This window comes from Lepidochelys olivacea (genome assembly GCF_965140295.1).
Source record: "Lepidochelys olivacea isolate rLepOli2 genome assembly, chromosome: 6".
NCBI lineage: Eukaryota > Metazoa > Chordata > Testudines > Cheloniidae > Lepidochelys > Lepidochelys olivacea.
In genome coordinates this window covers 17,487,623-17,505,024 of record NC_140416.1, presented here as the reverse complement: position 1 = coordinate 17,505,024, position 17,402 = coordinate 17,487,623, and the positions used below count along the sequence as shown (strand labels likewise).

At 45.8% G+C, this 17,402-nt stretch overlaps 1 protein-coding gene across 1 annotated transcript in view; it reads right to left on the bottom strand.

Annotated features, from left to right (window-relative positions):
• Window positions 1-17,402, bottom strand: part of LOC311521521 (uncharacterized protein) — a 173,757-nt gene that overhangs the window by 15,743 nt on the left and 140,612 nt on the right. The window contains exons 7-10 of the mRNA XM_084629849.1: window positions 11,457-11,564; window positions 4,094-4,203; window positions 2,855-2,903; window positions 222-342 (exon numbers count right to left, since the gene is read on the bottom strand). Coding sequence (XP_084485975.1) covers window positions 222-342; window positions 2,855-2,903; window positions 4,094-4,203; window positions 11,457-11,564 — 388 coding nt within the window. The remainder of the gene's footprint in view (window positions 1-221; window positions 343-2,854; window positions 2,904-4,093; window positions 4,204-11,456; window positions 11,565-17,402) is intronic.

Here is a 17,402-nt window from a genome sequence, read left to right as displayed (position 1 = left end):
ATGCAAAGGCCAAATCTGGCTCCATACTTCTGTCATTGTACACATAATAAGGCCTTTACACATGTTTCAGATAATCAGGGGACAAGAGCAGGAAGTGGGTGGAGTACACATCTGACTGCTGATTTCCTCTTGCTGACCAAAGAAGCAGCAGCAAAGACTCATCAACCATCATGTGAAGTCTACAGGAACGGCTGCGGTTCTGCTTTTCTGCCGAGGCTTACCATGCATGGCATGTCTCTGATTGGTCAGTAGTTGCGCCAGTGCCCAAAAGGCATCCTCTTCATTTAAATACATCAGCAGGATGGCAGCAATCTGACTCATCCCTTGGCAGTAGCTCACTTCCTGGAAGGGACAAGCAGCACATACCTGTTTACATGACACTAAGCCGGGCACAGGTACACGTGCGACTTCCACCCTCTTCATTCAGCGAGTGCACAGCTTTGTGTAAAAACATCTAGACGCCAGTACTTTCAACAGGTAAGGATACCGGTCTCTCTAAAAAGCCACTGCCCCAGAGTGTTTTCCAGCCTTTTCTCACTTCCAGACCCCTAAACGTTTTCAAATGGAGGTGAGAACCCCTTTGGAAATTCAACCTGTGATCTGCCAACCCCTGCCACAGAAGTCAGACTGAAACCTAAGTGAACAGAATCCAGCTATAAAAGTGGCACATGCTTGGCACAGAATTTGACAGTGAGAGAAAGGGCGCGAAACTGTGGGCTTCTAGGGTAACGACAACACTTCTGGGTTTTGACCAGCAGGTGGGAGTATTCACATATGTTTGTTTGACCAGATAAACGGAATGCCTTTTCTGGGAACCGAAACTTTATTTTCACAAAGTCACCTTTCACAGACCCCTTTAAACACCACGTGCAGACCCCCAGGACCACAGGTTGAAAGGCGCTGCTCTAGGGATAGGATTGTCAAAAGCAACCTGAGTGATGCAGGAGAACAAATCCCTCTGACTTTCAGTGGGGCTTGTGCACCTCAGTCACTTAGGTGCTTCTGAAGATCCCACCTGTGCATTCCCTTCCCACTGTTCAAGGGCTGTTCTTACTCTGTTTATTCTCAGATTCACAGCTCCCATAGGGTACTACACTATGCTTCTACTGTTCAACTAAGTCAGCTTCATGGACTTGAACATCAGCTGCTATTCAATCTCTGGCTCTGCCCATGCTGTGGTTAAACTCCTGATTGCAGCAACTATATCTAAGAATGACTGGGAAAGATTTTCAGAGGCCCAGGTCTCTAACACCCAGCGACTTTCAATAGGACTTCGGCACCTAACTGCTATTTGGGCCTTTGAAAAAATCTCTCCCTCAAGTCTATCATGGCATTGCTAGATAGCTCCTTGTGAACTTCTACACCAGATCTCCATTAGATCAAACGGTCAACCACTTGGGACACCACTTGATATCAGTGGATTCTGCACCAAGTTCTTAGTGTCAATTTAACATCTATGGAGACTGAAGTCCCCTATTCATCCGTAGCACGGGTCCCACAGCAAGCAGAGCAGCAGCAGAAGTTTCCCCACGCTTCCCCTAGCTTTGCCCTGGAAAGTCTACCTTGAGAGGGTAGATCAGGCTCCATGGTATCTTTGCTGAGAAAACTAGCCAGGTTGCCAATCACGTGTAGGAGAGATATGGACACTTGCCTTTGGGAACTGAACTGAGCGTGTGCTAAGTTCATTTCACATAGGCCTCTGTACATCATCAAATGTTACAACTTCCAGTCACCAGCTGCCTGAATTGGCACCCGTGACCTACAGATGAAAGAAAGTTTAGTTGGGATGAATTTGATGCATTTTAGTGTCCAAGGACAATCCATGTTGTCACTACAGAAATTCCCATCACATAAGTAGGCTTATACTTGGTTTACAAAACTCTGCTTTGCTATCCCAGGACTGGTCCCAAGGCATCCAGAAAATAAAAAGCCTACTGTACTCTACCCTATCTTCATGAGCAGAGAGTGCTCTTTGTGCCAAATTGCCTGATGGCTCTGTGACATGGAGATATACCCACTAGTTCAAGGCCATGAATCTAATTTTGTTATGCTGTGTGAGCTACCGAAGCATGAACCTGAACTACAAAAATTCAGTCACAAGTAATGTTACAGCTATTTCAGGAAATACTGTATAGGATGATAAACAGTGTATTGCTCAGATGCTATTTGGGGTTTCCTTAAACATGCTAGTCCTAAAAATACAAAGGGAAATTCAGCAGTCCCCCTAAGTATGCTTGGGCTGAGGGAACAACATTGTTTTTTGTCTACAAGTCCACTGTGCCAATCTAGACCTTGTGGGTTAACTGTCCTCCACTGGCAGATGGAGACAGTTAATTCTTGTAGTTCATTTATTCCTACTGTCCTCTAAACCCCTCAGCTGAAAATGATTAACACACTGTAAGAAGTTACTGTCTTCAACCATGAGGATACCACTAAACACAGGGCTAGAAATCACAAGAAAAAACAGATAGATACTCTCTTTGGACAGTAGGCTAGACTCCTGGGATAATCGTTCGGGGAGGCGGGGGGAAGGATTATGATAAAGGGCAGTTTATCTTCCTGTGTTGAGCTCCATCCTAATCAAACCTTCAGGATATCACAGGCAGTTGGAATTATGCATGGGAAATAAAACAGCTGTTCGAAGAACCCACTACCTACTGTAGTTGTGGCTTCTGAAGATAACTAACTTGGGTTTCTTCCATGTTTACTTTTTGTAAAGACGCACCACTGGGGCGCTGTACACAGTCATCTGGCCTTCCAAGTAAACACTGGGGGCCTCCCAATGGAAGACGAACTGTGCAAGTCAAGAAAGAGGTCAACTCAGGAGTGCTCACTTTTAGCTGGATCTACTTACCGTGTTGTAAACAGAGTATGCTGAAAGGACATGGAACAACGCTTGCTGCCTAGGAAGAAAGAGAGGACATTAAGATTTGATAGTCTGAGGAGCTAATCTTGAACTTCAGCAAGTATTTCACAAAAAGCAAAAGGTGATTTTACCGTAGCTTCTGCAAGTTCCTCTGCTGAAACAATGCAAAACTCAGAGAATCACACCAGGTACGCATTACACCTCTTACGGCAACAGGGCTTGCCTCTCTTTCCCCAGTGGAGGAATACCATCAGAACAACGAAACAGTGCTAAACTATCCCATCAAACCAACAGATCTATTAAGACGACATGCACAAATATATAGTCTTCAGCTGGGCTATAAAACTCAGAAAAACACCACCATCTTGGTTTATTATGAGATATTTCCTCTCACACCTTCAGTGTTTGCTAAAGAAGAGCTAGGATATAAACATACAGTGCAACGGGTAGAGGCTTAGCAATATGACTCCCCTCAACACTGGTGGGTGCCTTATAGCTAAAATCCCTTCACTTCCAACCTCACCCAATTGTGTGGAAAATGTCACCCCGTAATGATGTCAGTATTCCTGCATCACTGCCTCAGAAACCACACCACTATTGTTCTATGCAACCAGGCAGGAATGCGTGTGAGTGTCAATAAGTAGATTATGCAGTGTTGTAGCCGTGTCGGTCCCAGGATATTAGAGAGACAAGGTGGGTGAGGTAACTCACCCGGCTTAAGCTTAATAAGTAGCAGACAGATATGTAAAACTCCAGTGCATCAGTTGCTGTGAAGCAACCTCAGTGAGTGCACCTACTAAAGGTTTATATTTTTCTTCCATGAATGCAGCTATTTCCTTTCCCCTTTGGGAGGCAGGGGAGCCTCGTATCCTTGCTGGAGCCCTGAAGATGTATCCATTTCCCCCCCTACTTTAACACCCTGGTTTCTTTAGGTTCTGCATTGCAGCCTGGAGCCTCCTAGCTAAGGACTAGCAGATACAGAAGAAGAGGCACTGACTGGGCATGGAAACCAAGCAGCCCTCTCACCACTAGACATGGTCCATCCAAGTCAGAGGGGTGCTGACAGAGGGACAATGCTGCTGAATGTGTGGTACCTATTTGGAAGCCTGCACTTCAGTCCCTGGGTCTATCAAACTGATACCTTCGTGATGGTCAGTCAAGGGATCAGACAGAGAATAAATAGATTCCCAATTATGGACAGTTTGGAACCATGTATCCAATACTCACTTGACTCCATAGCGATCCCGGAACATGATGTGGTTTCGAAAGGTGCGGTTGACATCTAAGTCTATCTGCTTGATTTCTGATGAGAAGCTCCTGGCTTGTTCTTTCATTTTCTGGATGGAAGTGAGGGACAGAGAAAGGAAACCCATTAGACAGCCACATATATCATCTCTAGAAATAGAACATTTCAAGAGAAGAGACCTCTTCATTCTAGAGAGGGAGCTCAGAACCACCAGCCAGCCTATAACTCTTCGGTATTTAACGATAACAAAGCAACAACAGAATGAGGGAAACACATGCAGACTTGGAGAGGGAGCACAAAATGCAGCCTGTCTATGGATTACAATTCTCGCTTCCTCCCCAGCATTTTTATGAGGCCGGGAGAAAGGAAGAACACCCTTAGGAACATTTCCATATGTCTTTCTCAGTGATACTGCACTCGTAACAAGCAGCATTTCAGGTTCATTCCTCTCAGACAAAGTGAAATCAAGAAGCTGAGATTTTAAACAAGGTCTGGTCCCTCCATTTCTGATTCCGTTACTATGGAAAAAGTGTGGAAGTGGGAACATGGACCAGTCTAGCAGACATGGATTAGACCCATCTTCTGCCTGTTAGTTTGCCATTGAGAACAATGAGTCTGAAGCCACTTAACCCTCTCAGTGCCGTCGTATACGCCAGGTACATGCAGACACTATTCTCATTTCTGTTCAGGAGCACACCAGAAACATATAGAAAATGTGCTAATCTGTGCAGAGGGACACAATCAGGTTCATCCTGAAGTTCTGTTCATAGGAATTTCTATTAAATAAATCCCACCACCGAGACCTAACGTGCACTGGCAGCGCAGCAAGTCTCGTGCCCTACTTCCCTTTAAAGGTTTCTTTATTATTGAATTATCCCTGAGAAAAGATTAAGCTGCACACTCACCACTGAAATCTAGAATAAATCCCCCACCACTACCACCAATGCCAAATCTGAGCTCCCCGACATTAAAGATTTCTATCAAGGGACCACTTCAGCAGGTTTTTAGAATGGATTGTTTCTACTCCGATCTGACGCGTACACCACGATCCAGTGGATCGATGGTTGCCTCTGAAGCTCTTCAGAACAGAGACCGTGTATATTTGGTCTTGTAAAGCACCAAGGTGGCTCTTGGTGGGTAGAAAAATAATACATATTAATACATAGCTCATAGACCAATAGCAGAGACCCCTAGGTATTCTTGGCCTAGATGCTGTGCAGTGCAATTTTTTATGGTCTAAGCAGCTCCATGATTTGATTGCTAATTACAATTTCCCTCCTCTCCAGAGAAACAAAACCATCTTAAGCCTATTAACCCCTCCTGGGGCTTTTTTTGAGTAGAGATTACACTGAGCCTTGAAGAGGGGTTCTGGCTTGTCCACTAGGGATGGGACCAAGACTAGTAAACTGGTACAGTTAAGAATAAAAGTTAAATACATAGCAAGACTCCCTCTTTGCAAAAAGAATTGCTGGTTTATTCTCTAAGCCACATTCACTGAAAACAAAGATGGCACTGACTAAAAGGATTGATGCCTGCTAATGCTCGGCGCCCATTGTATTTGAAGGAAATCAAACCACTACTATATGCTCACCTCACCCTAATACAGGATCCTTGCTCAAAGCTCCAGAGGAAGGCAAAAACCCTTCCAGCTCTTAACAAACATGCCCCGTGGAAGAATTACTTACCAGCCCCAAAGATGGCACTCAGCTGAAGCGTGTGCATGCAAGTAAGAATCACCATGCTGTAGCTAAGCATCTGAACTCATTTATATCCCTTAGATATCACTGGCAACCACATAATTGTCCGTTTGTTCTTTAAGCCCCTGAGGCTATTTAGTGAATGAAATGTTCTGCCACCGAGTTTTGGAGCAGCCTGAGATGTAACTGCAAGTTAGAGTGCACACAACTGAACAATGATGCCACACTGGAGACCAGCACGAGGCTCCTCGTTAACCTACAGGCGGGAAGCCTTGCATATCAGTAATAGATACACAGATGGATGGTAGGGAGCCACTGCTTTAAAGGTGTTAGTGGATCCAATTTACAGTATCCGCAGGTTGCCATTTCCCCTAAAGCTGCCACATCAATTTGGAGTTTTGGATAGAAGAGCCCACCACACCCAGAGCCGGCTTCAGACTCATAACTGACTAGCAGCCCTGATCTGCCTAACAGCAACACAGGCACTGGCTGAACACTATGTGGGGTTTCCATCCTCCGCAGAAAATGCTCAGAGGCGATTGTGACCTTTATGTATTGTAGCCTGTAGCAGTAGCATTAACTCTGAACTTGTACCAGGGTTTGTGAAGGAGACACTGAAACTAGGGCCCAGGCAGAATTATTGCCTGTATAAACTAAGGGAGAATGAAGGGAAGGGAGCAGTAAAATGTGACGCTTAGGAGTGGTTTAGTTTTCTAGCATTAATACTACAGGTATCCTTTCTTGCACCCTATGGCGTCTTACATGTTACAAGGAAGCAGGCTACATGAAGCACCCTTACTACATACACTAGGGCACTTTGGTTCAAGTTCATTAACCAACCCAGGCTCCTGCTGGTAGCTCACTCACTAAAGGAACAAAGTAACTCCAATGTAATCAATGTTTCCTATTAATACAAAAAACATTTCAGTCTCCACTGATTGGGGAGTCCCTTAAGAGGCCACAAAGGGAACTAGAGCTGACTCCAGAGCAACCCTCAGCCGTGATTCTGACCTGCTAAAACAAACCCCCTTTCACACCGACTCATGAATAATTACGAACTGAATGCACTTGCCCAGAGACTGCACCTGTTCTAAGGAGCATCCTGTGCTCAGTGAACAGAGCTGCTCATGGTACAGTATTTAGTATGCGAAGCAATCCTAAAGCCAAGAAGAACAAAGTCACTAGAATGTAAAAGAACAAAGTCACAACATCTTGGGATCTGAATGGCAGATAGTAGCTCAGGGCCTCATGCAAGGTGTTTCAATCGTGAAGGTTCCTTAGCTCTACAGACTACAAGCAATGGGACTATGTTTTCATTTTCAAGTAATTTGTGGACTTCTGAATCTGGCTTGTTCTGCTCAGTTGCACTCTGTTGTTGAGCCCTGCAGATGTTTAAACAGACAGAAGAATAGATGCCACTAGCTAGAAGTACCGACTGTAAAACCAACTTCACTAGTCCCATTTCATAAAACTTTTGAAAACAACAACTGGCAAAAGTTGACAGGTCTGCACTTCTTTCCTCTGGCAAACTCCCACTTTTCCTCCCCTCCTTCAGCTTTAAAGCCATCCTGTTGGGGGACAGAAACTTCATGGCAAAAGATACATAGGAGGCGGGTATAATAGGCATGGGGAGGCTCTGCCTCCCCCAGCACCGCCGCTTCCTCCAGACACCTGGTTGTGAGTTTGGTGGGAGACGTTTTTGCTTTATTATGCCCCATGCAGGTTCCAGGGCAACTGAGGAGGCAGTTTGTCCTATTCAGCTTCCTGGGTTCATCAGTAATCTCCCTGGACTCCAGGGAGATCACTGATGAACTCAGGAAGTTGAGTAGCAAATACTGTCTCCTCAGCCATCCCAAAACCTGCATGGGGCATATAAAAAGCTCAGGTTCTTCTTTGGGAAGAGACACTGTCATGCTGCAGCTTTTCCCAGGCATCTTGGGGTTGGCAGGGAGAGAAAGGGACAGCACAGCTGGTCTGGGGCTCTTCCGGGCAAGTTGGGAGGGGCTTGGCCAGGTCTCCTCCGGACAGGTGCTGGGGGAGGGGGGGCTCGACACCCGAAGCTTCGGCCAGCCCGGGGCTTCTCCAGCTGCGGGGGACAGGACACTCGAGGCTCCTCCAGGTGGGCAGAGGGCTCATTGTTCCAGCCTCAGGGATGGGGGGGGAGTTTGGGGGCCAGGCAGAAGAGGTGGAGCTGGGAGCTAGCCTCCCCAAAGGGAGGCTTCACCCACCACCCATGTATGAGAGATCAAGTTCCACCTATGAGTCATTCTCCTCCCATGCTCAAACTCCCTCACTAGTGGCTAACACAAGGACACTTGTAACATAAACATCCACGTTGGTGCAGTAGCTTCAAAGGCAATACACCCAAATCCGAGGCCATTGCTACAGACTGCATTCAGCCCTGCGCCTCACGATCGCAGCAGACAGTCCTGGTGCCACTTTGGGAAGTGCTGTAGTGGCGACACAGGACCATGGAAAATTGGCAAGAGATATTGATGTCTCCAACAATAACCAACGAGTGCTAATCTGCACGGAGGAAGACAGGGAAGGCATATCTAAAGGCGACTCAACAAGACCTTAGTAAAAATTAAGCAACACAAGAGTAACAAAAATCAGGGCTATTCCCTGGACCACTTGGGGGCCAAAGTGAACAAGGACAGTGAGGTATCAAAACTTACCAAGAAAGAGTATCTTGAAAGATAACAGCTTGGCTGAAAGGAGGCTAGAGAGACTTAGGAACCAGGTGAAGCCATAAAACCTGCCATTGTTGGGGATCCCAGACAAAAAACAACTGACTTGCTGAGCTCCATAGAGGAGTGTTGGTTTAATCCTGCAGGATGCTGAATGCCCGCTGAAAGGTGCAGGGAACCCGCAGCTCCCACTGACATGAGGGTACTCAACACCTCTCAACAAGAGCTCAGCACCTTGTACGTCCTGGCCCTGTAACCAGAAGCTCCTCCAGCTAGATATGCAAGGAGATACTCATTACATAGAGATCCCTAGGGGTAAACGTGGGAAGAACGAGGACACTAGTAGCCTTATGATGGCCCTGCCTGATGTTAGGGACAGGGAGAGTCCTGAAAACAGCATGAGCAGCTCTGTGTAAAGGAATTTCAAGACAGCTCAGTATTGGCCTTGTTCCACACCCAGGACTCCACGTTGGCCTCAGCGGGAGCAGCGAAAGGCCAATGCTGAGCACTTATGAAAATCCCACACAAAATATTTTTTCCTCTTGATTTAAACTCCCTGGCAGAGGCAAGGAGGAGAGAGAGAGAGAGAGAGAGAGAGAGAGAGAGACTGACTTTGGGCCCCCTTAGAGCAAGCATTATAGAGGAAAGAGTCAAGGCAACTATTTTGTTCCCAACACACAAATCCATGGTTTCTGAGAACTGGACTCCAAACCTCTTCTGGATGAAATTAGAAAGAGAACTAATTGCTGGCCTCAGGTGACGCCAAGGCTGAGGAAGATTAAGAAGAGCTGCTTTCAGGGATTTGTGTCATGCAAAGGCTCTTACGCTGTGTGGTTCCTGTTTATTGCAGACCCCTCAGGAGTTTATCATTAAACTACTTGTGACTTTCATTTATTCAGATTGTTTTACTTACTGTGCGGCATGGCCCTCTCTTCTGTACCCTCTCCCATGATGGTTGGAGAGAAAAAATGCCAGAGAAACCTCATTAACCCTGCTTTTTGGGATGATCTCGGTTCCATGTTCTTGTATGTCTTACGAGATTATATATACCAGCAAGATTTTGCTATTAATATCTATGTTTGACTAACTGTAATAGGCAGGAAATTATTAGAAATACTTGGGTCTACTGGATGAGACACTTGACTCTCTTACCCTCTGCCTCTGAAATGTAACCACGGGGCTATGCTGCGTTTGCTTTACTGTATTGTTCTTATTGCCAGAAAGAGTACAAAGTTCTAAAGACCCCTGTGTTGTGAATACCTTTTCTCTGGCATGCAGCTCCCTCCTGTGCCTGTTAGCAGCACTCAGCTGGCCAGAGGAAGCTCCAGACAGCTATGGGAGGTGCTCTTCTCCCCTCCTCCCCCCCCACTCCTCCACAGGCCCTGCATGCTGCTTCTATAATACTCCTGTCCTCTGTTGGGTTTGGGGAGCAAAAGACCAAGTGATCTTTGCCACATGCTCTGCAGAAATGCTACTAGCCTGATATCTGAAACCCAGCCACATTTAGGATGACGACAAACAACCGATCAGGAAAGAGTGGAAACCACTAATGGGTGAGGGTAGTGGGACAATCACGGAAGTGCCATAAGGGCGGCTGCGGGGGGTGATTAGGAAGCAAGAACAATTATTGACCTAGTGCTCCCATGAACTGCATGCAGAAAAGGATGCTGGAAAGTAGCCACTATGTTTCTTGTTAAAATGTTTTTATTACAATCAAACTCAATAAGCCCTCTTGTTCAATTTCTTGTTTAACATACACAGATATTGTTTAGTTCATGCCAAAAAATCCTCAAAAGATCTAGCTTTGTAAAGAGATTTAATGGGAGGCAACAGAATCAAGACTTTTCTCCTATTTATAAAGGAAATCCTGTAAACTGAATAATTTTTAATAGACTATTTCAATAGGATATTTCTATATAAAAGGGCCGAGGGTCTGAAAATAAGAGACACTGGTCATTTCAACCTGAGCTGCAATGATGCTGCCGGCAAAACCAAATTTCAGTGAAATGAGGGAGTGGGGGAAGGGGGGGATGTTTCATAACCCAGAACTCTTTAATACACAAATCCTTAAATGAATTCTCAGCTATGTGATTTTCCCTGGACTTTAATTGGGTCATGCTGCTAAAATCCTTTTCCATATTGGTTTGAAAATTCATCCATCAAACTCAGCTGTGCAATGAAAATATAAGAGCAAAAACTGTAGTGAAGAGAGATTTTGGCTGTCTCAGTTTTTGGCGGACTTGGGACACTTTAAAAAGGAGCCAGAAAATGCTGAGCACCTACTCTTTAAGCTATCTCAAGTTCGACGTCCCACTCCCCCAGACAAACCCAACACACCCAAAAACTTGTGGTCACTTTTGAAAACATTGGCCACTATCTTCAGTGACCAGTTTCAATCAGATACAGCAACATCTAAAACATCTGTTGGCAGAATCCCAGTAGTACAGTTTGAAGCAACCAATATGCCAGAAAGAGCTTCTGGATTTAGGGTCCTATTGACACAGTGGGGTGGAGGGTACAAATGGACAAAAAGAGTCAATCCTCTTTTTATTTTCAGTCTGTATTCTTACTTGTAGCACCTCTGAATGTAGAGGAAGAAAGGCTTATGGGACTGTCTCCCAGATCAGTGGTGATAAAGAGAGACAGAACACAGTGAAAGGAGCAGTGATTCACTCCTTCACCTATTTCACTAGTGGGAACCAAAAGTTAACATCTGCTGAATGGTATTCACTACACCACTGCCTACTGGGGAAGGGACACAGACGGTATTCTGTCTCCCTCTCCAAAACCCCTCCATCAAGAGATCACCCATCCATCCATCATCTCCCACCTTCTGATGGCTCAGGCTGCAAGAGTGCGGGTCTAACTTATCATGATGTACCGGAATCCCAGCAGACTGGCCACAGGTTTATCCACACACACATCCCCTTGTGACCACTGCTATGAAGGCACCATACCTCATACTTTCCTTCATTCTCAGTCTTCACCTTCTCGATGTCCAGCAGGAGTGACCAGACCTGGCCTCGCACCTGCAGGGGGATCCCTTTGTAAACCCTGCGGAACATCTGCAGATTAAATGGAAAACAGGATAACGTTAATGCGACAAGCCTCCAAGACAGATGTATTTCAAGCACAGAAGCCTCCTGAGTGGAGCATCTCGAGGAGACCATCGACATGGCAGTGAATGATTTGGTAATTAAATGACCCCCTCTTACAGTCTCAGCCATTGTTAATTCCCTCTATGAGGTCAATTCAATCCAAGACAGAGCAGGAGCACTCACATGCTGTAAGAGTGTGGGGATCTTCACTGAGACTCTCCTCTGCAGACAGAGATACTGTCCTTCCAGAGGCAGCATGGTACATCTGGAAGGGACCAGACCCCAACATCCACACATGCATCTTCCCCATTCTGCATGGAAGAGAGCTTGGGGACTTTGGCAGCAGTACCCCACCCCTCCCCGTCAACGCCGCAGGGAGCGGTCTGCACAGGGCAGACTGGGCCCAATGAATACTGGGCTCCCGCTGGGGAGCTTCATGGAGTGCATCTGCATTGAAGCTATGCTGTCAGGGAGGAGATGATGCTGCAGGGGAAGGAAGAAGGTTGAGAGGCTCAGCACAAATGGCCCAGAGTATGTGTGATACTCCCCAGGGATTCCCAGCGTTGTGAAGCACCTCACAACACTTGCCCCTAGTGTGAAGCAGTCTGCTCTGTGCCTGCCAGGGCTGAAACCCAGCAGCCAGTGGCCACATAATCCCTGCCTCCCAGGTCTGCACAGATGTTGCCATCTCTTGTGCAAGCTAGCAATAGGCACACGCCAAGCCCCGAGCCCTTGGAGCACTCCCTGCAGTATCCAGCTCCTGTCGCTGGACTCTCAGGGTAGATCTACACTGAAATAAAAGAGCGGCTCGCCTGGGTCAGCTGACTCAGTCTTCGGGGCTAAAAACTGCTGTGGAGACGTTTGGGCTCAGGCAACCTCCTCCCCCCACAGGATCCCAGAGCTCAGGCTCCAGCCCGAGCGTCTACACAGACATTTTACTGCCTTGCAGCCCACGCACCACGAGCCCACGTCAGCTGACCCGGGCCAACACCGGGTGTTTAATTTTTGTGTAAACATACCCTCATAGTAATCACCAAATTCACTGTACCCAAGGGAACAGCATACACACAGCTTGACTGGCACAACTCAGGATCCGGTCCTTTATAACATCACAACACAGAGATACACTTATAACTGTTTCACTATAAATGTATGATTGAAGATTAAGATTCAAGAGATACGGTAGTAAGGATAATGGAAACAGAAATGGTTACATATCAAATTAAAAATGTAGCACACTTCCTAGAGTCTGAACTTAACTTTAACAAGCTAAAATCCTTGTCTTAAGCAGTTTCCAAACTAAAGCAATCTTCCAGCATCAGCAACCTACGTGGCTGGGATCCACCATTCACGGATGCAAAAAGGGCTGTCCTTTTTGCCCCTGGATGACAGTGCACCTCTAGACGAAAGCTGTTTCCCGTAGCTTTTTTTTCTCTTCCTGTTGACTCCCCATCCCCCGCGTTGACTCATAGAATCATAGAATATCAGGGTTGGAAGGGACCTCAGGAGGTCATCTAGTCCAACCCCCTGCTCAAAGCAGACCTATCCCCAATTAAATCATCCCAGCCAGGGCTTTGTCAAGCCTGACCTTAAAAACGTCTAAGGAAGGAGATTCTACCACCTCCCTAGGTAACGCATTCCAGTGTTTCACCACCCTCCTAGTAAAAAAGTTTTTCCTAATATCCAACCTAAACTTCCCCCACTGCAACTTGAGACCATTACTCCTTGTCCTGTCCTCTTCTACCACTGAGAATAGTCTAGAACCATCCTCTCTGGAACCACCTCTCAGGTAGTTGAAAGCAGCTATCAAATCCCCCCTCATTCTTCTCTTCTGCAGACTAAACAATCCCAGTTCCCTCAGCCTCTCCTCATAAGTCATGTGTTCCAGACCCCTAATCATTTTTGTTGCCCTTCGCTGGACTCTCTCCAATTTATCCACATCCTTCTTGTAGTGTGGGGCCCAAAACTGGAGACAGTACTCCAGATGAGGCCTCACCAATGTCAAATAGAGGGGAACGATCACGTCCCTCGATCTGCTCGCTATGCCCCTACTTATACATCCCAAAATGCCATTGGCCTTCTTGGCAACAAGGGCACACTGCTGACTCATATCCAGCTTCTCGTCCACTGTCACCCCTAGGTCCTTTTCCGCAGAAGTGCTGCCTAGCCATTCGGTCCCTAGTCTGTAGCTGTGCATTGGGTTCTTCCGTCCTAAGTGCAGGACCCTGCACTTATCCTTATTGAACCTCATCAGATTTCTTTTGGCCCAATCCTCCAATTTGTCTAGGTCCCTGTGTATCCTATCCCTGCCCTCCAGCGTATCTACCACCCCTCCCAGTTTAGTATCATCTGCAAAATTGCTGAGAGTGCAATCCACACCATCCTCCAGATCATTTATGAAGATATTGAAGAAAACCGGCCTCATGTCAACAGCACTTCCATTCTTTTGGCTTACAATGCTTAATCTACATATGAATCTAGGCAGACAGGTGAGTATACAGGCCTTTGTCTGACCCAAAACCTGTTTGTCAGTTCTGTCTTGGACAGAGTTTTTAAAACATGTATTTAGCACATACAACTTCTGAAATATCACCCGTACACACAACACACGATGATGAGGATCAGCATGCTTCTGGCTTTCATTTAAGATCTCACACAACATGCTTTATAGAGAAGTACTATGATAGCAATGTGTTGGGTGTAGCGAGTTTGTCAGGACTGTTAGGCATTGCTGACAGAGTAGTGAACCCTTTGCCAGCTGGCATCAATGAGCCTGTGTCCCATCGTCATCCAGGTTTGGGTGAAAGATTTTTCCATGGGAGAAAGGGGGACACCACCACACTCCCTAATTGGACTATCCTGGGCTGTCAGGGAATCTCCACGGACACAAATGATCTGTTCCTGTGGCTTAGGGTGACCGTACACCCCGTTTTGGCTGGGACAGTCTGTTTTTTAAGCCCTGTCCCGGCCATCCCGACTTTTTGGCAAAAGTGGACATCTGTCCCAAACGGGACCCAGCCCCGTGCAGGGGAGGGAGAGGACTCAGGCAAGCAGCACGGGACAGCCCCGTGCACGGGATAAGGGGGGCCAATAGGCCATAAAATGTCCCTTTTCACCCTAACATTTCCCAGAGTGGAAGAAAATTAGCCTGCTCGAAAATAATAGCCCATGATTAAACCTGGAGCTGGATAGAGTAATGACATCTTGCTTAAAATCAGGGCCTCCTACTACATCTCAAATGGGATGGAGATCTGACTGCACCTGTGCAGCTCCTACTGTTGTTTTAATTCTTGTTCAGTATTCACATACCAAAGATGTGATCTTGCAAATGCTTGTTGCCAGGTGTGGTGCTTGCGTACTGCGAGTGGGCCCATTGAAGCCAAAGGGACTATTTGCAGTAGTAAGCTTTCTGCCCAGTTGTAAGCATTTGTAGCCCGCACCTCGGGCTAGCCTACACGTTTTCCCTTTGGGAAATATGATCACCTTACTGCGGCTTTAAAACATGGGAGAAGAATGATCTGGGCTAATATTCTGATTACTACTACTGGGAAGGAAGTAAAATACTCCATATGATACTCCTAATATTAGAAAAACAAAAGTGCACGCTTGGTTGTTTTTTTGCAATGTGTTTGTGTCTAGTCTCTTCCATTTTTCCCCTCGTCAGGTCAGTTTCTTTCTTGATGAAAAGCTCTTTAATCATCAATGGCAAAAAAAAAAAAAAAAGAAAAATTTTAAAAAGTTTCATCCCTTCTATCAAACATGAATGTTTTAAAAAAAATTCAAGATGTTTTTGTGACACTAGCAGGCCAGATGCCAGCTCTTGCCTAGGCTACTGGCATTAGCTAAGAACTGACAAACTCGTAGCTGGACACCAGTCCAGTTCACCTGTATGTTAGTTTTGCTCAAAATAGCTATTAGTCTGATAAGAACGTCAGTGTTTAGACTCTATGAAATGCTTGTAAGTTGCTGCATGCATTAATCTCACTTGTAACGTCTACATTCCATGCTGTAAGGAAATATGTAAGTTTTTCTTTACAACTTTGAAAATGTTTGCTCTGAACTTGTGAACCCTTACATGGGAATCCTCCCCACTGCCCATCCAGGAGGGCTATCAAGAAACATCATCATAGAAAGGATTAGTTAATGACTATCGCAACCATGGAGCAGTACATGCAGAAGGCTTCATCCCATCACTTTGAATGCTTGACGATGGAAATTAAAATAGCATATGTGAAAATTTTTCATCTCTTTGCTGTTTGAACTCTCACAGAGCCAGAGAAATCAAACTGGAGCCAGAAATCCCCAAGGGTTACCTGGTTTCTGCCCTGACACACTCTTTCAATTGACGGATCACTACAACTCTGTCACTCCTAGGATTTAGATGGTAACTCATTTGTGCGTATATGTTTGCTTGCTTTAATCTGTAAATAAACACTCCTATTCCTTTTTCTAGTTAATAAATCTTAAAATAGTTGATTACAGGATTGGCTACTGGCATTGTCTTTGGTGTAAGATCCAGACTACCAATTGATCTGGGTAAATGACTGGTCTCTTTGGACTGAAAGCAACCTGAATATTGTGTGATTTTTGATGCAAGTGACCATTTATCATTTAGTCCAGTCTGCCTGCATGGCAAGATAGATTGGAGAGTCTAATGGGACTGTGTCTCCATGGTGCAACTGTTGTAGAAATGCAGGCATTCGCATTTGTTACTGCTTTGGTGAAATCTAATTATAGAACATACCACCACTTTGGGGTGCCTGCCCTGTTTCTGACAATCTGCCCTGGAGTAGGCATTGACGGTCACGAGCCATTCCAGACAGTACAACAGTTTTCTTCTTGTGAGTTCAACCCATCTTCCCCACAACCTTGAATGGTCTTTCAGCTGCAACATTAAAAAAACCAACAAATAATCCCACCACCTGTGACTAACGAGGCAATGATTTTGGCATAGAAATTTTTAATAAATTTCACAGTAGAGATGCGGGGACAAATGACAAGGCATGGAAAAGAGGGTCGGGTTGGGGAGTGAGCCCACCCCACACTTACTCCAGTGTCAGCTCCTCTTCCACAGGGCTGGTCCTAGCTCCCTGCTCCAAGTATCGTGACCTGGCCATGTGGTCACGACGCACTCAGGTCTGGCATGCCCAACCCTCCGTCAGGTCACAACACCCAGAACAGGGAGCTGAGCCCAGCCCTGCAGGACAGGAGCCGTCACTGCAGGGTGAGCTTGTCATGGACTACATTCAAATTCATGATTATCATGAACACTGTGACATCTGTCCCAAAATCGGAGCCTTAGTTATTAAGGACCCCGTGGCACTTTAAATTGGCCTGGGTGCTGCTCAAACGCTAACCCTGCCGTTTACATTCTGCCTACTTAAATTTCACTGGCTGTTTCCATGGGGTGTTTTCTTCACTGTTATGTAGCGTTAGTGCATGATGGCTGCTACATTGCAGTGGTGGCCTGAGCATTTAGACTCTAAGTGGCTTCAGAAAAAAGCCTGCTTTACTGTATACGCCACTGAGTTACTGACGTGCTCCTGAACACAGCTCCATTCAGTTTCCTACACTGGGTACAAAGGTTTCTATTTTCAGCTACCTATCCCAACTTATCTTACAATCAGTTTTACAAAATTATTTCCCTGCTTTGTATATTGAACGGAATCAAGTTCATGCATTTGTACATAGGCAAATAAAGTGAATATGAACGTAGTACCTATTTTATATTATCTTGCAGTTTACACGTATCAAAACACTCAAGTGACTCTGTAGGTTGATTTGTAAGGTAACGGTATAACTGTC